The sequence below is a fragment of the Gekko japonicus genome, unplaced genomic scaffold, assembly GCF_001447785.1.
Source record: "Gekko japonicus isolate JY-2015 unplaced genomic scaffold, Gekko_japonicus_V1.1 scaffold2527, whole genome shotgun sequence".
In the NCBI taxonomy this organism is placed as follows: domain Eukaryota; kingdom Metazoa; phylum Chordata; class Lepidosauria; order Squamata; family Gekkonidae; genus Gekko; species Gekko japonicus.
In genome coordinates, this window is record NW_015174348.1 from 171,544 (window position 1) to 195,547 (window position 24,004).

General features: G+C 44.6%; 1 protein-coding gene across 1 annotated transcript in view; it reads right to left on the reverse strand.

Annotated features, from left to right (window-relative positions):
• Window positions 1-14,183, reverse strand: part of LOC107121391 (interleukin-20 receptor subunit alpha-like) — a 32,980-nt gene extending 18,797 nt beyond the window's left edge. Inside the window, exon 1 of the mRNA XM_015424307.1 lies at window positions 13,910-14,183. Within this exon, the coding sequence (XP_015279793.1) occupies window positions 13,910-14,162 (253 nt within the window). The 5' untranslated portion in view covers window positions 14,163-14,183. The remainder of the gene's footprint in view (window positions 1-13,909) is intronic.
• Between the last annotated feature and the right edge of the window lie 9,821 nt (window positions 14,184-24,004).

The following is a 24,004-nucleotide window of genomic DNA, read 5'->3' on the forward strand; positions in this document are numbered from 1 at the left end:
TACAACTGCTCTTCAGTCTACAGAATTCAGTTCCCCTGGAGAAAATGGCTGTTTTGGAGGGTGGACTCTATGGCATTATACCCTGCTGAGGTTCCTCTGTCAAGAAACTGGCTTTGCCCAGCATAGGGTTGCCAGGTTGCCTCATTGCACTGGCAGGGGGATTTAGGGGGCATTTCAGGGGTGGGCAGGGATGTTGTGTGACATGCTGACATCACCCAGAAGTGACATCAGCATGTCAGCGACATCAGGGGCAACTAGGCTTGCCAAGTTCTCAGTCAGGGCATTTCCCCACTTTTGCGGGTTCTGGCCCATGGCTGGCCAGCTTGCCAGTGGGGAAAACCCCACCCCCAGAAGTCCCCATGCAACATCGGCAATGAGCTGACATCACTTCAGGAAGTGATGTCATCGTGTCAGTGATGTCAAGGTGACACTCTACTTTTTGGGCAAAACTCTATGGTTTGTAGCCATTTTTACCATAGAGTTTTGCCCCAAAAGTAGAGCATCCCCTCAACATCACTGATATAATGATGTCACTTCTAGAAGTGAAGTCAGCGCATTGCCAACATCCCTACTCACCCCCAGAACACCCCCAAATCCCCCCGCTGGCAGGAGGAAGGCACCTGACAACCTGAGGAGTGATGCTCTGTTTTTTAGGCAAACTCTATGGTAAAAATGGGCTGGGTTCAAGTGAGATCATTTGGGCCTAGAAGCTTCAGGCCCAGAAGACCAGGAGTTTTGCCTCCACACTCCATCTCATTAGCACAAGGAACCCTGGATTGGGGAAGGTGGCTAGCTTAATTGTGCCTATGTGCAGCTGCAGAATACATGGCCGCATGTCTAGCAACAAACCTGATTGGTTAGGCTACCTGGCTAACAAGACATTTGATTGGTCAATTAGATTCAGGCCAATTGCTGACGGTTTTGGCATAAAGGAAGATCATTCATTCTAGTTTTGCACCTCTTCTAGTTTGGACATTTTTTGACACCATTGGGCCAGGTTGGGCCTTGTGTGGCTGGAACACCTGCTGTTGGACTTTGGACTTTGAAACTTTGCCTGGATTCTGTGTCTCAGTCTGATCAAGTAATATCTGAATTAGAGAACAAAAGCTCAAATATGTATCGTAACCTAAATCTCTGAGGAAGTGCACATGCACGCAAAAGCTCATACCTTGAATAAAACTTTGTTGGTCTTAAAGGTGCCACTTAGGTTAGCTGTTTAAATTTTATTATTTTCTCCTTGCTGTTCACTGCTCTTATATATTCCTGCACATTTCTTTGAATAAACCTTATTAATTATATCCTGGTGTTCTTTGGGTTTTGGGGCTTTAATCTAAATCCAGTACTTTGGCCTTCATTGGCTATAGCTACCAGAATAATTGTTTTTGGAACTCAGTTTGCAAGTGTCCCACCTTGTAGGGCTGTCTTCTTGATTAACAACCAGAAGAAGAAGAAGAAGAGAAGAAGAGATTGGATTTATACCCCACCCTTCACTACCCAAAGTCTCAGAGCGGCTTACAAACTCCTTTCCCTTCCCCTCCCAACAACAGACACCCTGTGAGGTAGGTGGGGCTGAGAGAGCTCTGACAGAAACTGTTCTTGAAAAACTATGGCTTGCCCAAGGTAATCCAGCAGGTGCAAGTGGAGGAGTGGGGAATCAAACCCAGTTCTCCCATTTTAGAGTCCACACACTTAACCAATACACCAAACTGGCTCTCTAGAAGGGCTAGAGACTCTGTCCCTTGGTGTCTGGCTGAAAGGTTAGAAAAGGGACTGGTGGTGGCTCATTACCCTGGGGTCATGATAATTCACTTTCCAACATTTTGTGTTTGTTTTGCCTGACCTTTTTCTTTAGAAATTTAGACACCCTTTCCTGCCCAAAGCCTGTCCCCTCTACCCCAGGTTCCAACTCTAGATCTCCCGAAATTTCCCAGACTGGAATTGACAGACCTAGAAAAAGGGGAAGAAAGGGAGTTGAGGGAGCAATGGCAGTGAGTGAAGTGGGATTTGTGGAGGTGTTAATGCCATTCCTGCCTATTTCTGTGTACATTCATGAGTTTCCCCAGTGGGTCAAATAGTGTCCTCCTGAACTGTTTCAGGCCAGGAAAATAGTCACATGTACCACAGTTACAATCGGAATCAGGCATTGTGCGAGTAGGAATCGGGGAGAAACTGCAGCCCATGGATGACACCAGACCCAACCTGTTCACTCTGTAATGTGTACAGCTAAAGCAGAAGAACTCCATAATCCAGCCTTCCCCCGTGATTTAAAAGCAGTTAGCATAAGTTGTTCTTTCAGCATCACACAAGCACAGCAAGAATTGCTTTTCTTTAGTTTGGTGGTGCAGCTAGAATACTGAAAATTTTGCAACCTGTGGTAGGGTCAATCATACAGATCTTTTCCACAGAATTTGCATCCTGCCAGGAAGTTGAGTGCTGATTCCATGGGAAAGAACTATGTGGCCTTGTCCCTTCTGTGCAAAACGAGTTGCCATTTTTCTATGTAATATATATATATTTAAAAAAGGATAATCAGAAGTTTCTTCATAATTGATAGACACTTTCAGATATTTGTTAGCAAGTGTCTGTCATTAGTGTTAGAAGCATATTGGTTGGATATAAAGTTGTATTTTTAAATTCAGGAGTCAGACAACTTTGATTCGGCTTCTTTTTAAAGGAAAATTTGGAACTGCACAATGGTACATGATTGTGATCACTGATTTGTGCATCATGCTCATCACTGGGGTCTGGGGTTCTAGAGGTGCCTGGACTATTCACTTTACTTTTAGCACAGTGTTGCTGTCATTCAATTTTTATACCACCTACTTGAATGTTTGAACTCCACAAATATGTTTTGGGACTGCACATTTTGTGTCTGGTCACAGTGTCACACATTTTTTAATGCCTTTGTTTACTGTATAACATAGATCTGGTAGGGTGGGGGTATGTTAGTGAACATAAGAACATAAGAGATGCCAATGTTGGATCAGGCCAAAGGCCCATCCAGTCCAACACTCTGTATCACACAGTGGCCAGAAATACCAGTGCCATCAGGAGGTCCACCAGTGGGGCCAGGACATTAGAAGCCCTCCCACTGTTGACCCCCCCAAGCACCAAGATGACAGAGCATCACTTGCCCCAGAGTCCCTATCTATACCTTGTGGCTAATAGCCACTGATGGACCTCTGCTCCATATGCTTATCTAATTCCCTTTTGAAGCCGTCCATGACAACTCCAGCCAAAAAAGCCTTTTAGTGTTCAAAAACAGAACCCTTTCCCCTTCTGTTTTCTGTGTTCCTGGATGCAAACTTTTGTTTAAAAGAAGTGTCTCAACGCCATCACTTTAGCAAGCAGGCCTGCCTCTCAAATCCAGTGCCTTTCAACTGTCTCCATATTTCCCCTTGTTTGCCTGAACAAGTCCTGATCAGCGGAACAGTGAAAGGGAATTGTGTGGGAAGAATTGGAACACTCTCATAAACCTCAAGTAGCGGACGATTGCAATCTCATGTTGCACAACTGTTCCCTGGCAATAGGTTGCAAAATAAAGGCCTTGGAGATGTCCAACACCACTCATTCTGATAGGTACACATGATAGGGGGGGGGTTGTGTGTGGGGGAGAATATCCTAACTCATGATTACTGTGGCACTACCTTGAGTTATGTATCTGAAAAAGCATGCATGCACATGAAAGCTTATAGCCAGAATTAAAACTCTGTTGATCTTAAAGGTGCCACTGGATTCAAACTTTGTTCTGTGGTACTACCTGAAATTTCAACTCGCTCATAATGAAACCTCAAGTACTGTTCCTGATAAGTGAAGGATCAAAACAGAGTTTAATATACCCTGGGCTCTCATAGTCCCTTGATGTATTTATATCTTTAGAACCAGAGTTTTTGGATGCTTTCCCTTGTTATGTATAGACTGTAAGAAAGAACAAATGTAACAAGGTGTTTTATCAAATAAACAACTGGGAATGCCAGATTCCAAGGAACGACACACCCCAGAGGAATACATGGGAATGATACAGTGCCAGGTGAATCACTAAACCTCCAAAGAAACCACATTCCAATGCACCTCCTGGCAATATATTAGAAAACGGGCCAGAATGCCCAGGTGTGAGGCATCCCTGAAAACAAAGCTATCATATCACATGGGAATAATGCAGTCTATTTCATCACTATTCCAACCATGGAAAATCACTACTGAGCGGGGCTTCCTACCGTAAGCAAACATGACAAAACAGATACGTGTACATTTGTCACAAACAATGGGGTACACACTGTTTCCAACACACAAGCAAAAGCTGTGCAGAAAAATTCTTCAGGCATGAAACAACAGCTCTGCATGCCTAGCTTTCTGTGGGTGTCCACAACAGGATGTTCGTCTGGAACAACTTCCTCCTGCTTCTGCTTTATCATGCCACTATTGTTAGAGAATCCCAGAACTAAGCAAATTTGGCTGGCATGCTATGAGCAATGTGGCTACCAAGTGTGGCTCCACCCAGTTCACACAGTTTGTCAGGAAGCACTTTGTCTTGTAATAAAAATGTACTTGAGGTGCCAAGGAATATTCTTCTGTAGTCAAGGAGATTGACTATGAAGGTTCTGTCCATGTTACACTGCATTTGTTAAATAAATGACTTCTCTTGAATAGGACAGTCATTCCTTCTTCCAAATCAATGACCAGTACAATTCTAGAGCCTTTCTTTTGCATACATTAAGTACTGTTCGCTAACTCAAGCTTCTGAAACATCTGCCACTTAAATGTTTCCTGTTTGTTCTTTGGGGATATCTGCCATCCTGTCCATTGGCTCTTTGTTAGACGTGAAATACTGTGACCTTTTCTCCAGGAAATTACCTACACCTTTTATGTTTTGCGATTTAAATACCTGTTTATACTGGGTGCCCTAAGGAATAAAACTATGGACTGGTTAGAAATTATGTTACTAATCCCTCCCCCTTGCCTTGTTGTCTTCAAAGACAGGGAAAATTGGCTCAGGTTTCCTGTCTTTTACTTGGTTGGAATGTCAGTAACCACATGCTTGTATGGTGCATTTTTGGAACTGCACAGCAGAGACCCAGGCTTTGCTTCTGGCTAGGAGAACCTCCTTTAACTGATGGGAGGGACGAATGCTTCTACAGAGAGGGAACAAAACTCTCTGCCTTGGCCTGGATGAATCACAAGTGGGAATTAAGATTACTGGGGAAAAGATCAACAGCCTCAGATATGCAGACGATACCACTCTAATGGCAGAAAGTGAAAAGGACCTCAAGAACCTCTTACTCAGGGTAAAAGAGGAGAGCGCAAAAGTGGGCTTGAAGCTCAACATCAAAAAAACTAAGATCATGGCATCCGGCCCCATCACTCCTTGGCAAATAGAAGGGGAAGTCGTGGAAGTAGTAACAGACTTCACGTTCCTGGGATCCCAGATCACCGCAGAGTGTGACAGCAGCCATGAAATTAAAAGACGCCTGCTCCTTGGGAGGAAAGCGATGGCGAACCTAAACAGCATGATAAAAAGTAGAGACATCACCCTGCCAACAAAAGTCCGTATGGTCAAAGCAATGGTATTCCCAGTAGTCATGTATGGCTGCGAGAATTGGACTATAAGGAAGGCCGAGCGCCGAAGAATAGATTCTTTTGAACGATGGTGCTGGAGAAGACTCTTGAGAGTCCCTTGGACTGCAAGAAGATCAAATCAGTCAATCCTAAAAGAAATCAACCCTGACTGTTCCCTGGAAGGCCAGATAATGAAACTGAAGCTCAAATACTTTGGCCACCAAATGAGAAGGGAGCACTCACTGGAGAAGACCCTGATGCTGGGAAAGATTGAAGGTCAAAGAAGACGGGGATGGCAAAGGATGAGATGGTTAGTGTCATAGATGCAACTAACATGAAATTGAGCAAACTTCAGAGGACGGCGGAAGACCGGAGGGCCTGGCGAGATCTTGTCTATGGGGTCGCGAAGAGTCGGACTCGACTGTGCGACTGAACAACAACAACAAATTGATGATATGTCAAAGTTTTGTTAGCTAGGTTTCCCTTTCTTCTGTTTTTTAGATTATGTACCTATATATGTTATTACACAAATATATAAATGTCTTTAAAATACTGCTAATGTTTTAAACATGCTCTATATCTTCTACACCTTAAGTATCACACAATGTATGTCTTTTGGTACCTTGAGCCCTATGGATCCTCTCAGACAGTCATATCATTCTGCTATCTGAGCAAAGTCATAGAGTGCAGGGTGTTAAAAGAAAGAGGATAATGTCTGCTACCAGAGTAGTTGCCCTGCATGCAAGTTCAGGTTTTGCCCCCTTTCATGGCAGGATTACCAGACTGTCAATCTGGAATCTTGTTCCCGGGGTATTACAACTCTCAAGAGGAACATTGCAGCATGCAGGTAATCAATCCAGTATTATAGAGATAAGAACAAAACAGCCAAGCTAAAGTTAATGTAATGCAAATCCATAGAACAAATATAATTAAATCCCCCAAATCCTCTAGAACTGAGCTTCAGTTGGAATTAAAAACAGTAATTATATAATGGAACAATACCCATGGAGAATAAAGTTAAAGGCTGAAACACTTAGGGGAAAATTGAATATTGGCATACTGAAGTTTGCAGTTCCGAGCCAGTATCATGCTTTATTCCAGGTCCTACTCTTCAGCAATCCTCCGTGCATTTACCTTACCACATAATATTACTTTTAATTTAACAGGTATATTGTGATTGTTATTTGCTCTTTAAAACTGATACAAAAGCCAAACTCTAGCACAAAAGGAAGAATGGTTCCTTTGTGTGGAAAAAAACCTCACTTAATTGAGTGATACCGATATTAAAAGATGATAAGGAATCACTTGTATATGATGAGATAGGAATATTTGGAGTCCCAAGAGAAGGAGAATGCACTCACTCAAACATGCCAACACTGATTGTTAAAAAAAATACCTGTAGTTCTTATGGAACTATGATGGTAAAATATTCGTATTATGAATTGTCAGAGCCAGATATTTGACCGGTAGATGGTGTTCTGTAATTCAAGATCTAGCCAAGTTCTTGGGAATTGCAGGCATATCTTCACAGGATTCTTTCTGTTCCAAGCAACACTGTCTTTTAGAGCTGAGCTGGTGTTATTTGCTGCTGCTATTGTTATTACTGCTGTTGCTATGCTATCAATGTGCTGGGCATTTCATAAGCAAAGAAGATGTTACCCACTCTGAGCCAGTCTTTGGGCGAGTGGGCTATAAATTAAATAAATAATAAATGATGATGATAATAATAAAGTAGAAGGCCCCAGCCTCAAGAGTTTAGGATTTAAAGATGGACTGGTGGAAGAAAGAAACCAGCCTGCATATTTTAAAAAGTAAGGGCACTGAGTTTGAGCTGGGTGTGGAAGGAGATGGGTTCAGCAAACGAGGAAAACAGGAATAACCCTAATTGCTCTGTGTTCTCTGATCTCATGGTATCTAGGGCAATCTTACAATTATTATTTAGAAGCCTGGCTTTAGTTCCATGATTGGGACCACAAGCACAAACGTTCTGACTCACAGATCCTCAGGGACCTCAGCAGACTGTGTGCTGAAGACTGCCATACCATGGAAAGGAAGGAGTGAAACCAACACGAGTGATCCCATTTGCTTCTACCAAAGCTGGGGGTAATGACTTGATCTACTGTAATATCATTCTTTGAGAAGACTTACAGAGTCTCGATCTTAACCTGCCACAGGCATGGGTTTGGTCTGTGCCCACACACGTGGTGTAGCTATTTTGATCTATTTTATTGCACCTGATCATCTTGATGGAACAGGACAGCTGGTTTTAAACAATACGACCTACACACCTGCTAATCCCCACCCACAGATATAGCTGTCTAGGTTTCTGGCGTAGTTACAGATCACCTATGATTGTAATCAAAGCTATCCCAATACCATGATCAAGCCCAGACACCGTTGCCTGGAGCCATGATCTCTTTGCCCAGGAAAGGAAGTTGAACACCGACCCTTCCTTTCCAGAAAAGGGGTGCTTCCTAATGACAACCCCCCCACATTTCATTTTTGTAATGCTATACCAGTGCTAGCCATGTTTCATGGTGACTTAGTTCTCAAGCAAAGGGGGAAATAGCTCTTTGGAAGCCCTCAGGCCCAGCAGCGTCTGCCCCATAGGCCCTCCTCAGTCTGAGCAGCAACTCCAGGGAAGTTCTGTCCGCATCATCAGGGGAAGAATGGAGACCATGTCAGCTTCACACACTGCTTTTGAAGGTAAGTAAACATTACTGAGGGAGCTCCAACTCCATGTGCAGAAGGCTTCTCTAGACTGGCTGCTGAGATGGAAGAAAATCTTTTGTCCATTTCATCACTGCTTAAAAAATAAGAAACAGCAATGCTGGCAGCTGGGGTCGGGTGAATACTGCTGGGAATACAGAGACAGAATTATATCCCCCCTCTGTCCTAAGAGAGATAATGGTGGCAAGAGGCCATTGGCATGTGAACAGAGCGTGCGGCTTGTTGTTTCCTCTGATATCTGAGCTCATAAGTGACAATATGGGAGGTAAGCCTAATCAGGTCTGCTCTGAAGTAAGTCCTATATTATACAACAGAGAGCCAGTTTGGTGTAGTGGTTAAGTGCACGGACTCTAATCTGGGAGAACCGGGTTTGATTCCCCACTCCTCCACTTGCACCTGCTGATGTGACCTTGGGTCAGTCACAAGCTCTGGCACAGCTGTTCCTGAAAGAGCAGTTTGTGTCAGAGTTCTCTCAGCCCCACCTACCTCACAGGGTGTCTGTTGTGGGGAGGGAAAGGGAAAGGAGTTTGTAAGCCGCTCTGAGACTCCCAAGTGAAGGGCGGGGTATAAATCCAATCTCTTCTTCTTCTTCCAAGGAAGTGTCCTTAGGATTGCAACAGAAGTAGCATTGCTCTTTGCAGCCAGACACATGGCCACTGAGCGATCAATAGGACAGGTGGGAAGAAGCCATACACTGGGGCTTGTGCAAAAACCAGGGTCTGTCACTTCCATCTGGTAGACTAACCAGAATATGTTATACATTGTTGTGGCTAATGGTGGCATCTGAGTACAGCCGAATGCTGGGTTTCTTTTTAAAAGGACAGTCAGCACAAATGGCACCTATAGGCTTATTCTATGTCCTCAGCATGCACTGAATCAAAACTTGTGATTTTGGAGGATTTTCTTTTTGCCTGTCCTGATAAATTAAAATTTGTCTTTGTCCTCAACATATTTATATGTAAGATAACTGAGAAGACATATCTGTTGTGGATTTATTGCTACAAAACCCGATGTAGATCTATTTTAGCCACAGTTTAAAGTCTAAGAAGCATGATGAACCATAGAAAGTTAGTCTTTTAAACTGCCATTATTTCTAGTGGCTATTTACATCGGTCTTCTGCTGCCTCTGCACTTGGACAAAGCAAAGGGAGATGCCTGGAAAAATCATTCTCTAAAATGGGTACATTGTCACACTTCGAGAAACATTTATTCTACCACACAAAAGAAAAATCAGAATAATTAATTATAATTTTAAGCAAAGAATGCTACTTGATCTTTTTGCCAAGTTTTAGTATGCAGCAATAGTTCTCATGGGAGTTTTATAAGCTTTCTAAAATTTGAAGTTGATGAATGATCTTCCAGTTCATGTGCCAACTTATCGAGTCCCATAAATAAAATAACTGATTCCCCCACTGCCCCAATTGCAGTTACTGAATCAAAACACAACACAGCACACAAAATCATGCAGTAATACAGCACTCTTTTGCACTGGACAGGTGATCATATGGACTTGCTGCTTTTGTACAACAGAAACTACAAAAATGAACTAGAAATCCCTTGGCTTCCTCTCCCCTCCCCTCCCCTTTCCTCTTGCATGGATTTAAATGAATATTTTTTTTATAAATTATTATTGCATGAGGATTCTCATTGTATCATGGTATAACAATAAAGATGGTACAACAACAACAACAAGCTTACCAGAATTGCAATGGGATGCATACTTTGGTAATAGGTGGCACTTCACATTTTGTTGTAAATAAGAATCAGTTAGGTAGCAGATGTGCAGCAATGTTCCCTCTAAGGTGCAGAGTCCTGTGAGCAAAAATTCTACTTTGTAAGCTCCTGGTATCAAAGTTGTGAGCGAGCGATTTGGCGACTGCATAAATTAGTTTGCTCTAGAGCCGCCTTTTCTGAGCAAAGACAAAAATGTGTGAACCAGAAGCTAAAAAACTGTGAGCTAGCTCACACTAACTCAGCTTAGAGGGAACACTGGTGTGCAGTTTGCTTATTTTTTTGCAAATTTCTTAGAGGAGATGCTCAGGCTCATGAGGAACCAGTGGTCCTTCAGAGTATATATGAAGACCATCTGATTCTTATTTGTTGCTGCTTATCTTACTGTTGGTTTCCAAATTTCCACCTGGGGTAGCACATACTGATTTAACTGCATGAGCTATGGACAAGAGTGCCTCTGTTTAACTCTCAATTCTGCCATGAACTTTCTGGCCAGACTTTCTTAAGCCATTAGCTCCCCTCCACAACAAAGGAGTAATGCTATAGGCATACCTTACAGGGTGGTCATTCGAATGACAGAGGTAACAGCTACATTCAGATGTCAGAAACAGTTTGCTTATGATGCCAATGAACTCCAAATCCTCAAGCTCATGCCCTCCTTCCTTCCTGCCCTTGCAGGCCATACCAAGATTGAGGACATTCTTGTTTAGGAAGTCCTCAGTCTAACTGCAACTTGTTGAGGTGTCCAATGAGTGTGCTTGAACAAATTGTTATGTGTTTCTTGCTGGCAGGCACATTGGAACCTGATCAAACCAGGACATTTGTCAATCAGACACGGCTTACTACAGGAGGAGAGAGGTGGGAGGAGCAAGGGAAGCAACACATTTTGGTTGTGCTCTACACTGGCAAACCTAAGTTTAATTACAGTGTATTGTGATGGCTGAATGCAAAGTCTACCTTTCTATGCTAAAGAATGGAAGAGAGGCAAAAATATCTGTGGAAACTGACACAACAGATCATGAATTGTATTAAACATTGTATAAATTGTGACTGTCTAGAGTCTATCAACCAAAGCAACACGGAAATTTCATTTCTACCACATGTTTTGCTCAATAACTTTCAGATTTTGTTTTAGAAACATGATAGGCACAGGTAGGGATCTCAAGTTTGTAGCCACCCTGACAACAGACAGTAGAGTGACTATGAACCAAAAAAAGAGAACCAGGAAAGGGAAGCTAAGCACCTCCCCTTCTTAACTTGCTGTGTTCTGTTGCATTGAGGAGTTTTCCTCACAGGTTGGTCCATTTCTAGCCAAGCTGACAGAAAAAGTGCTGAGTGGACCAGAGCGCAGCTTCACAAAGAGGGACAAGGACCACGCCTGAGCTGCCCTCTCCTTTGGACTCTGTTTTTCTTAAAGAATTCCCTACAGCCCATGGTTTAGAGAGGAAAGAATGGATAGGACACGAGTGTAAAGACACATGGGTTTCCCACCTCCCCTCACGATGAGCTTGGCTTTCGGCCTTCAAGTAAGTGATTTCACTTGGTGTCCTTACATGGGCAAGGAGAGAGCCCAAAAGAACTGCTTAATTGCACAACCGATTCCCTGCCTCAAAGCAGATATAAATTCAGTAAAGCAAAAGGCATGTAATGGCACGATCAAAGGCTTTGGAAGATGCTCTGGGATAGTACACAGGTTACAAATTGATATATTTTAATTTGTTATAGTAACTAATTAGTAAGCATGCTTTTTCAGGAATTAGAGAATTGAATACTTTTTAATAGTGATTTAAGTACACCAGATTACCCTAGTGGGCAGGCCTGACATCCAAGCAGCACAATCAGGTAGCAGTTGAAGCTCCCACCCCAATTGGGGCAGCATGGCCCATTACCAACCCAAGGGAGCACTCCATTGTCCACATCTCCCCCTGGCAGCCACCACTCTCTTCTTGGGGCCCACCACTGCCAAGAAAGGAAGTGAGCAGCTCTTCCTTGCCTCTCTGCCAGTCCCACTTTCTCTCTTCCTCAGAGGGAGGTGGCAAGGAGCAACTGCCACCACAGGAGCAGTGGAAGGTGCTACCCCATGGTGAGGGAAGCAGCCAGTGAGACATCCTCTCTTCTGTTTTAAGGGGGCTCACTGTTGGTATCTCCCTCACCCAAGATACTGAACAAGCAAAGGTGGAAGGGCTTTCACATAGCATTGGCAGTTGAGAGGAGGGACAGCTTAACCCTCCTTGAATTTGTCATTTCTTGCCTGCAAACCTGTTCTCCTCCTCAGCTGGGTTTCGGAGCCCAGCTGGGAGGAAAAATTAATACAGTGGGTGGGGGAGGAAGCATTTGCAGTGGAGAACTGTATGTGTGGGGGGAAGTTAACACCCCACTTCACCTGTCGGTTCTTCAAGCGCTTCCCCCTAGATGGGAGCAAGAGGCAGGACTGGAAACACCATGATTCTCTTAGGAAATCACCTTTGCCCCACTGTCCCCAAAATTAGGAAGAAAAAGTAAAGGCACTACATGCAGAACATCTTTGAGTCACTACTGAATAACCAGAACCAGTTCTTACAAACCAGGGATCAGGGGGTAGCATTTCCAAAGGGAGGACATGGCCTCAGGAATAAAGTTTGCTTAGAACTATTGTTTTTTATCAGGTGTCCCCTGTTACGCTAGGTGCTGCACAATTTCTAAAAACAACAACAAAGTAAATAGGAAATGGAAGGTAGAATAAACAGTTATAATACAACCAAGTTTTAGGGGTATCATATGGTGTCGGGTGGAAACGGTACATCATCATCTATAGAAATCTGAAATTAAGTACTGTTGAAGATATTGTTTTGAGTAGTGGTTTTTGAACATCTTCATTCTGGAAGTGCCAAAGGAAGAGTCTTTTGTATGCTTTTCTAGCTTGGTATTGTAAGATGTATACTATTTTAAGGATGCTCCTCCAAAAGATGATCTTTAAATAACAAGGTCTCAAGGCCAGGATTTCCATGTCAGCTCTAGAGCAACCAAGAATTCTCAAATTAAATCTGCGCTAATCCACAATGAGGTTCTTTTCTTTTTGAACAATTTATACTAAGTACTGAAACATCACACAGGTCAGTAACTTTCGAAAAAAAGGGGGGTTTCTGTATTTGACATACATGACTAGCACTCAAGCCCATGACATTGTTTTTAAACAACAGCTGGTGAATAACACCAGCAACGCAGGTGATCCTGGGGAATAATACTGGGATACTCTCCGACACACTGTGGTGAGATGCCCCCCCCCCCCAGCCCTAGCACCTCTGGCTTACTGGAACTCAAGACAGTTAAAAGTGTCACCCAGGATCTGAGAGCCTTGAAAAAGGTGGGCTTTGGCCTTCATCCGGGGCGACAAAAGCACTCTGCCCAGGCTAAGAGACAAGTTTCTTTACCACCACCTCATCGGTCTTGAGTCAGGCGTTCAAAACAGGTTCCGGGACTGAAGCCGGACTCGCATCCAGCCCCTGCACGTTTCCTATTCCAAAGCAAAGCATCTCTAAAACGCAAGGGGGGGCGGGGGTCCCCAGTGCCGCTCTGAATGCTCTTTCTTCCAGCAGAAAGGGTCCTGAGTCAGCGCTCACTTCCTCCGCCGCATCCGTCCCAGGCAGCTCTCCTGACTCAGGGCAGCTTCTGCGGGAAGAAGGGAGGCTTCAGGGTCTCATCGGGACCTGCTGTCAGAATCGAACCCGCTCCGTCCGTGGTGACCCGGACTGCCCACAACTTGGCCAAAGCACAAGAGCCTGCCGGGGGCGGGGGGGCTGGAAGGAGCGCGATGAAAAGACACCCCCCCAGAAAGCACAAAGCCGCGGGGAGGAGGGGGGGGGAGAAAAGTTTGGCCCGCCGTTTCGGGCCCCCCCCCCCCGCACAGACCTACCTGAAGCCCCCGAAGGAGGCGGAGGGAAGACGAGCCGCAGGAGGAGGAGGAGCCACAGAGCCGAGAGCCGGGTCAGGGCTTTGGGGACGCACATCGAGAAAGGGGGTGGAGGGTGGGGAGGGGAGTCACATGGTCGCCGAGCCCGGGGGGGTGGCGTGCCCGTCTCTGCAAGGAGCCGGGGGACCGAGGCCGGAGCGGCGGCCCAGAAGCCAGGCGGAGGGCCAGCTTGCGTCTCCCTGCTGCCTGCGCGCATCAACTACCGATACTCGGAGCTGTTTTCTCATCCAGCCTTTCGGTCCCTCCTCCGACCGGGCAGGTGGAGCAGACAAAATACCCTCAAGGAAGAGAGTGTGAGGCACAGGTGCCAAACTTGCTGCATTAGATAACAGGCAAACGGCATCGTGTGTGTGAGTGTGTGCTTGCGTGAGGGGGCGAGCCAGCGAGCCAGCCTGTAGAGTCCACTTAGCATTCCCAGTTCCTCAGTTCCAGCTTGGAGAAGCCACCCCCGGGGAGACCCTGCCCTTTAGTCAAGGGCCACTGGTTGTGGAATGGACTGTACCACTTGAGAGGGCAGCTAGGGAATTACTACATTCTTCCTTAAAAAAAAAAAAAGCTTTCTGCATATAGAAAGCTAGAACAACAGGGAAACGTACACCTTCCTCCCTTTGGTGCTAGGTTTTTACTTGCAGGGCATATTTTACCTTAAACGATGGCTTCCCCCATGCTCTTAAGTGGTACAATTTCTCTCACTACCTCAGGTATCTACCAGCTCACTCTGCTGTGGAGCAGGCAAAGAAGTAAGAAGGCAGCATGCACTGAGCTCTCTTCAGAGGTACTTTACTGCTTCATGTCTGGTATAAGCCATGGTCCTTCTCTGTCACAGGCCTCGGCTTTTTCTCAGTCACAGTTCTAATCTGAAATGGCTGTTCATCAGCAGCAATGGGCTACCTAACCCAACCCAGATACAAGCACCGGGACCAAAGCCTACAACCAACTCAGGTGCCAATTTCTGTCCCTATTCAATAGCACTATTACAGGACCTTAGCCATAACCCCCCCTCCCCCAGCTCATTCATCTGTTTATCCTCCAGAATGTTAGCTGCTGCCTACAAAAGACAAATGGGTCAATCTTTGTGCAAAATATTGAACAGACACATCACAAATGTGACACAACAATGGTGATATTCAGAAACTGTTTCAGTCTTGCAGGCTGTATGAGTGACCTGAAAGCTGACATTTTTCAATAGAAGGATTTCAAAAGGAGACTGCAGTGCACAGCTGCTGAATTGAAATTAACCAGGAAGCTTGACACTGTCTCTTTAGTTCTGAAGAAAGACAGTGGTTTGTTGTCACACTACACCATCCTGTCAACTGTATTGACTCACTCTGCATAATCCCACCTTGAGTCCAAGTGAGGAAGGTGGACTACAAATGATGTAAATAAAATAAATAAAAGATGTTACTGAAATAATCACTGAGTAGTGCTGTTGTGAATTGTCACTCTGCTTATACACGTCTGAGATGTGACAGGCGGTACCTTAATTGCATTTCATTACCTTTTTATGCACTGCTGACAGTTTTCCCCCTTGATCCACTGTGTCTGTTTATAAATGAAGCAAATAAGCTTATGTGTATGTGAGTATATATAACTCTGTACTCTGTCATACACATTGAAATTCTTACAAAGCAATTTACAAATTCTTCTTGGAATCTCATATATAGATTGCAATAGATGATGATCCTGTATATGGCTAAATCTGTGCACACTGATGCTTGGAAACTGCATGTGGCCTCGGCTTTCCAGCAAACAAATTGATCATCAATAGACAGACATTAACAATCTACACACTGTATTAACGCAACAAAATAAACAGGTGTGGCTTTGTCATAGATAACAATGGACATGCAGTTTGCAATCGGGAAATCATATATGTGCAGATAATTGTAGAGGACAAAGAGACCTCAGTTCTCTTGCACTGATAAAGATGAAAGTATACATTCTGTGGGTCTTAAATTCTTCCCATGTACATGTAAAAACTAGGGGGGGGGGAAAATGTTTAATATGAGAATACCAGTAGAAGAACTAGGGAAAATAGCTTGCTGAATGATAATGAGAGAGGAAGCATTCTGCATATAAGTAATGGCATGGAGGAAGGATAGAGAGGTAGAAACAAGGACACAAAGCAAGAAGTCAAGTATGAGAGAACTCTTTGCATACCCTTTATTAAATGGGTGACTAGAGTTCCTCAAAGGGGTAGACTGGCTGCTGCGCTGCTAATTCATGGGATGAGTTCGGGCCATGCCCCATCATCTGCTTCCTGGAACAAAAGAGAAGCTAATGACTTACATTGGAACATTTGATACCTCCAGTGCAAAAAAAAAAAGTGTAAAGGTCACTGGGCATATCTTACAGGGTGCTAACACAGGATGTGCTGCCTTCTGGCAGCTCTACCACACCGCCCCAAAGGCCTCGTTCTGAACCTCATTCATTTCTAAGCCCCCCAGTCCGCATCGGTTCATGCCCTCTAATGTTAGACTGAAAGGCTGTGGTGTATGTATGAGCAAGTAACTTTGAGCAGGGGACCTACTTTGAGTTGAGCAAGAGCTGGAGGGCCAGCAGCACTGATTCCACACAAGCTGAGACACACTTTGGCAGAGCCCTGCCTTGAGGCATCTCAGCTGCTCACTAAAATTTGCCAGGATATTGGCTTATGCACAGGTGTGCTTGAGGTACGCTAGGGGAGAGCTTGATTCTATTTCAGTCTGTTGCAGTTTATATGCAGGGAGAGGAGGTTATGAAACTATATGCTTGTGGCTCAGTTTGGGAAAATTTGGTTGAGGTGCGTAGTAGTGGGGGTACTTGGGTTCAGGGGTCATTTCGCTCAGCGTCCTGTTTTATCCAGTGGCCAATCAAATAGCCCGAAGGACCTACGAACAAGGCATGGAGGTCAAAGCCACTTCCTGCTGCTTCCTCCCAGCAAATGGCATGCAGAGGTATAGTGCCTCTGATCGTGGAGGTTCCATTCAACTATCATGTCTAACAGCCATAGACCTGGCTGCCATTAAGTTGTCTAGTGCCACATCATGTGGCTGCCAGTTCCACAAGGTAATTATATATCAGGTGAAAAAGCACTTCCTTCTGTTTGTCTTGAGTCTGCTGCTCATGTAGTTATGCCCTCAAGTGCTCCAAGTTCTAGCAGTAGGGAAGAGGAAGAAAGGCAGTTTCTCCACACTGTACTTTTATAAACCTCTATTTTATCCTCTCTCTTGTCATCTCTTTTCTCAAGTAAAAAGCCCCAACTTCTTTTCTGTAGGAAACATGTTCCATCCCTTAATTATTTGGATTGTCCTTGTTTGTTCCTTTCCCAAGTCTGCCATATTCTTTTTGAGATGGTCAACTGAAACTGTGTACAAAGTGTTCCAAATGCAGCCGCTAGAAGGATCTGTACCAGGGCATTAAAAAACTGACCATTGTATTTTCAATCACTTTCCTGAAGGCTGTCTGGAAAACACAGTTGACTAATGGGCTTATGTTAAGAATCCCTAGCATAGATTTTGCCTTTTTAACTGCTGCTGCACACTGAGCTTATATTTTCATTTAGCTGTCCACTGTGACCCCAAGCTCCATTTCCTGGTGAGCTGCTGCCAGTTCATATTCCATCAGTATGAGGGTTTTTTTTTTTTTTTGCTCAACTGAGCATCACTTACACTTAACTTATATTCAATTTGATTTGCCACATGTGCCGAGTTGGAGAGGTCATCCTCATCTATTTTTTACCGTACAAAATAATTTGATGTTATCCACAAATTCGGTCACTTCACTGCTCAGTCCTGATACCAGGTCATTTATGAATAAATTTAAATAGCAGCAATCATAAAGCACGTCTCTGTGGGACCCCACTGCTTCCTTCCCTCCATGGGGGGAGTTGTCCACTTGCTCCCATTCTCTGATTCTTGTTATTAACAAGTTATTAATCCAACAGAAGGGCCTCTCCCTCTATTCCATGTTTGTTAAGTTTACTGAGAAGCATTTGGTGTGGGGTTTTTTAAATAGCTTATCCATGAATATGTCTACTGCACCACCCTTATCCACGGGCTTCTTACTTGAAAAGGGTGGTGGGGGAGGATTCTGAGAGTCTCTGTTTACAGCTATCACATTTTTTTAAATTTGCCAGACTGACATGCTTTTAACAGGGGAAGCCTTTCTGTCATGGGGATATGTGGTGGGGAAAGCTTCACCTGTTAATTTTGTTTAATTTTATGTAGTAGGGCCTTTCTGCGTTGCTTTTCTCCCCGAAGTGGCTCACAGAAATGTCCAAAGCAGCACTTTAAACAATGTAGTTTATATGCACCAGGCAAACAAAGAAAATAAACACATCCTGGGTGGGGCCTCATTCACTGGGATGACTATAATAAGTCCCAGAGTGCAAGCTAAGAGTTCCATGGCTCTTGCCCTTCATCTCATGCCTCTGGTCATGCCCAGGCTTAAGTACCTGCAAACAGGGAAGAAAACCAAGTCAGCCCAGATGATACTCAGCTACTGCTAGCAGGCTTTCCCCTACTTCCTTCCCTGCCAGAAGAACTTCTGGGCACACCCAGGCTTAAGTACCTGCAAATTACCTGTATGTCAGGCTCCCATTAAAGGTACAAAAGCAGAGCCAGGTGGAAAAAAGATGGCAATATGTTTCAATATCTATCTGCGTGAATAAGAGATAATAAACGAAAAGGAAGAACTAATACAGCTAGTAATTGTATAGGAACATTCGTGAGCTGAGTGCTTAAGCAAGATAACCTGTGTATTATGGCGGTAACAAGTCTCCTGTGAATGTGCAGTCCAGTTAATTAAAGCCATTCCTGTCTTCCTGATCTTCCAGCCATTGTTCTAGTAACACATTTCTTTCCAGTCTAACCAGAATGGATTAACAGCAAAGGTGCATTCAGAAGATGGAAACTACACACATACAGCTGGAAACCCTCTAAATTAAAAATGTAAATAGCATTCTTAGCTTCCTTCCAAATAGCTTGACGCTTAGCTAGACAGATTAAACTGGAACTGTGCGAGCATCTGGGAGGATGGTACTGGGAGGCATTTATAAAATCACAGCCAAATATGCTAAACTTTTTTTTTTTTAAAGGAAAAGAATGCAATTAAGTTTGGATGGAAGTAGTCCAGTGGGTGATTGAAACACAAACAACGATATTCTACTGCCAGGGGGAAAAACAGGGGAAAAAATCTCTTTGAAGTTATTAAATACACTACCTAACTAAAAGTATAGGTGGATCAGTATTTGTTTAGATTATGTTCAGAACTATGGAAAACATATTCTGGGTCCTTGTCAGGAGCAGTTGTCTCACCTCCACAGAAAAAAGCAGGAGCCTTGTTTGTTCACAAGGCAGTTACCTTGTTGAGTTCTATTGTTGTTGACAATCATGAAAGTTTGTGTATTGTTTAAGTTGAAATAAAATAAAAATTTTAAATTAAAAAAAAAGGTTGGCCTAAGTGCCCCAATAGGCGTGAACTGCAGAATATTTAAAGAAAGGACCTGAGAATTGGAAATATGACTATCCAGATGATCAGCAGCAGTTTGAAGATGTGTGGAAAAACTTTCAGAGATTTTTGTAGCCTACATGTACTGCTTGTATGCCTTAAGAGTACTAATGTCACGCAGTGGTGTAGGAGGCCTGGGTTCAAATCTTCATTTGGCTATGAAGTTCATTGGATGATCCTGGGCTAGTCACTCTTTCTCTCTAATGTAACTTGCATGGGAGGGTAGAACATGAGGAGGAAAAAGCCATGTACATTACTCTGCTCTCTTGTAAGAAGTGGGGGATACAACCCAGGCAGGCTGATTAGGAGGTAGGATTAGGCCCCTGCAGCTGGTGTACCACAGAATCAGGCCTATTCAATGGGAATAATGTTGAACACTCTTTGTTTTGAATGGGAAGCAGCAGATGGGGATGTTTGGCTGCCTCTGGTTCAGACCAGTGTTCCCTCTAAGCCGTGCACCTGAGCGGTCGTTCATTAACACAGGAAGCCCCACTCAGCAGCAATTTGGAGCCACACAGGACTTGCACTACCCACTGCCCATTTTAAGATTACCGCAGTTGTATTCTGCTCAGGATGTGAACTATTTCACTCAGTAGAGGAAAATAAATTAGAGGGAACTTTGGTTCAGACCCTGTCCAGAATAAGTGATAGGGATGATGGAAATGAACAGGAATGACCATCACCTATCTAGAACTAGACTCAATAGTCCTGCACAATTTACCTAGGGTTGCCAACCCCCCAGAAATTCTGAAATAAGTTGGAAGTTCTGAAGAAGTGAACAGTGACTCACGAAAGCTCATACCCAAACACAAATTTTGTTAGTCTTTAAGGTGCTACTGGACTCTTATTCTTTTCTACTGTAAGAGTAGTACAGTAGCAAACCTTTGTTAATATTATGAACAGAAGGGGGAAGTTAATATTTCCCCATGATCTAACAAAGTATTAAAGGGATGCTTCCCCCCTCCTCCACTCTTTACATGCATGGTAATGGAACTTTAATCGGTTTTAGTGGTTATACATGTGGAACAGAAGTTACTACTCCCAGGTCAGGCACTGGATTGTTAATCGTTATTGTGCTGGTGGAAGATCTGATAGCCCTTTGTAAAGGCTACTTTGCTATATGCTTCAATATCATTAAAATTAGGTTTATACCAAATACCACACCCAGTCTTTGTCCTCAATGGGGACCCAAGGCTGCACTGTTCTCCTGTCTCCCATTTTATCCTCACAGCAGCCTTGTCTGGCTGAGAGTGTGTCACCCAGCAACCTTCCAGGGCAGGTTGAAGATCTGAGTATTAGAGACATATGGCAGGTTGTTTAAAAGCTGTCTTTTTACGTGTTGTCTGTTGTGAAGAGAGCCTGGTGTCAAGATGCTCCAGTTCCCTTCATTTTTGGCGTTGTAACTTCCATCATCATTCTGGGGTTGGTGGCCAGTTTTCAAACATGTAGCATTATTTTCTGAGTTATGCCCACCACAAAGACCCTTAGCTTCTGTTGCAAATAGCACAATGTGGTAGTGGTTTGTCCCACCTGGGCTAGGATTTTCCCATGCCTTTCAATTTTGGCCCTGGAACTCCCATTGCCCCCCCCCCCCAAGTCAGAATAACGAGACAGACAAAAGTTTGGAAGTAAACAAGGAACACTTTATTAACTATTTAACATAACATTGAGGCAAGGGACCAACTAAGCGAGCATGGAACAGGCAAGGCAGGTGTCACTCCCCTGACCAATCTCCTTGCCCTTTTCTCGGGTGGGTCACCCAGCTCCGGTCTTGAGCCATCGGTCTGGCTCACTATTGGCAGCCCAGCATACCTGGTTGCCACCTAGGAGTGCCTACCCCTGAAGCCTTACAACTTGCAGAGAGGAGCCTTACCCTAAGAGGTTCCCAGAGGTGATCACCATTCCCCACCTTGGACCTTAAAATCTGAAGGCAGTTCCTGATGACCACCTGTTCCCTAATGGGGAAAATGCCAAAAGGTGCTCACTGGTTCCAGTTTCTTGCCCGCACAAACCTGCCACAGCCAAGGCCAACCTCTGCTTTGGCCTTTGCTCCCCCCTAACAGCCCAAGGCTGACCTAATCCCTTGCTGCAAGTCCTGTAAAAATAACGCATTGCAAGACTCCACAGGTTAGAGGGAGCATTGCATGGCAGCTGTATTATTATTGTTGTTGTTGTTGTTGTTATTGTTGTTATTGTTATTATTTCTTTAATTGTCCTTCTTACAAAGTATCTGCCAATTCACTCCTTCCCACACTATGTATGTGGGAGCTATGTTACAAATGCTGGCAGAGCCTCACACCCTAACCTAAAAAGCCATCTCCTCAAGGCCACTGTCACAAAATGGGCATCCTGTGATAATGCCTCCTTAAAATGGCTGCCACAGGGATAGGAGTTCCTCAAAATGGTTCCACCTCACTCCTAGCATGTGCAGATTTCGGGGTCACAAAATCTAAATAGCGCCCCCTAGTCTTGTGCTCAGGTTGATGCCTCCTGTGACCGTTTCAATTTTCCTCCTTTTTTATATACCTCAGCTGTTGGTTGCTAGGTGGGCGGGGCCAGCTAGTGTCTCTCCCTCACGGCCGCCCAACTGTCCCCAGCCCAATCGTCACAATTTGCCCATTTTAGTGTGGCTGCTGTTTGAATTAGGCCATATAATGGGAACTGCTGTGGGAAACCACGGGGAACCACTGCCCAGAACCCTTAGCCCAGCTGCTCTATGGCCACCCCTTGTAATCAGCACCGCAGGCCACCACTGGGGGCCGACTAAAGCCACCCGCTGGCCCCAGAGCCCATTTGGAAACCCTGCTGGGGGGGCTTAAACCATTGCTGCTGCCCGCCACCGCCTAAAGCCGCTTCCCACTGTCTCCTCAAGCCTCCGCCCACAGCCATGCAGAGATGCTGCCGGTGAACGCCGAGGGTACAGGAAAGCGGCTGCGGGCTGCTAAAAGAGATCACCACAGGCTGCTGCCTCAAAAACCGCTGGATGCTGACTCTCCGCTGAAGAAGGGCCCGAGGAAAAGGATGCTACTGCTGAATGGATCTCTGCCACTGACCGAGACCCAAGGACTATCGCTGCTGTCGCCAGCAGCCGTCTCGGGCCTTGTCCTCCTTTTCTGGGCTTAGCAGGCTGCAGCTCTCTCCTCCAGAATGCTCGAAGCTCCATCCATGCTGAACACGCGGAGCAACTGACATTGGGCGGGAATTTTCAGCAGAGCTGGCTTCACCCCGCCCATGTCATGATGCACAGTGTCATGGCTTTGTTGCTTTGCTGGGAGGCCGGGAGCTTCATAACCATCCTGAAGCTGGTGGCAAATATTGAGTCTCCCAGCTTTATTCTCTGATGAGTTATGCCTGCCAGTGTGGTGTAGTGGTTAAAATGTCAGACAAGGATCTAGGAAACCCATATTCAGACCACCCCACTCTGCCATGGAAGGTTGCTGAGTGACCTTGGGCCAGTCACACACTCAACTTAATCTACCTCACAGGGTTGTTGTGAGGAAAAATGGAAGAGAGGAGAATGATGTAAGCCGCTTTGGGTCTCCATTGGGGGAAAAGGTGGAATATAAATAAAGTAAATAAACAAACACAGACGAACATAGACAAACATAAACAAACAAACATAGCCCTTTGTAAAGGTTACTTTGCTATATGACAAATATTTCCTAACCCAGAGCTGGCAACCCTAGCTCCCAACCACTCGCTGGCACTTTGGTTATTCTCTCCCTCTTCCTCTTCTTCATAGCCTCATTCGGCTAAGCTCCAGAGTCTCACTCTATACCTCTTTGTAATATCTTCTCTGCTGCTCTTTCTCCCCCTTTGGGTCACTGCACATTAAGGTTTCCAACCTCCAGGTGGTGGCAGGAGATCTCCTGAGATTACAACATCTCCAGGCAATAGAGATCAGTTCACCTGAAGAAAATGGACTCTTTGGAGGGTGGACTCTATAACAATTGAAGTCCTTTTCTCTCCAAATCCTGCCTTCCTCAGGTTCCACCCCCAAAATTTCCAGGTATTTCCCAACCCAGAGCTGGCAACCCTACTGTACATACATTCATGGGATGGGTCCCCTTGGACTATCTATGGGTGGATTTAGGGCAGTGGGAGACCTGGTGGGGTGGAGACATGCGGATGGTGGCTATCAGTGACCGTGTGAAATTACTTAGGAGAAAGCCTGGAAGTGACATCATGCATCTCCAGGAACTGCTGGAAACTCTAATGTAAAACCACTTGGTTAACAAACAAAGTAATGGAAGCTGTAAAAGGTAAGAAGGATTCCTTTAAGCGGTGGAAAGCTCGTCTCACTGAGGTTGATAAAAGGGAACACAGGCTGTGGCAAATGCAATTCTGGGATCAGGCAGGCAAAAAGGGAATATGAGGAGCATATAGCAAAAAACATGAAGACTAACAATAAAACTTTCTTCAAATACATTAGAAGCAGGAAACCAGCCAGGGAGTCAGTGGGGCCCTTAGATGACCAAGGGGTAAAAGGAGTACTGAAGGATGATAGGGAAATGGCTGAGAAGCTGAATGCATTTTTTGCCTCTGTCT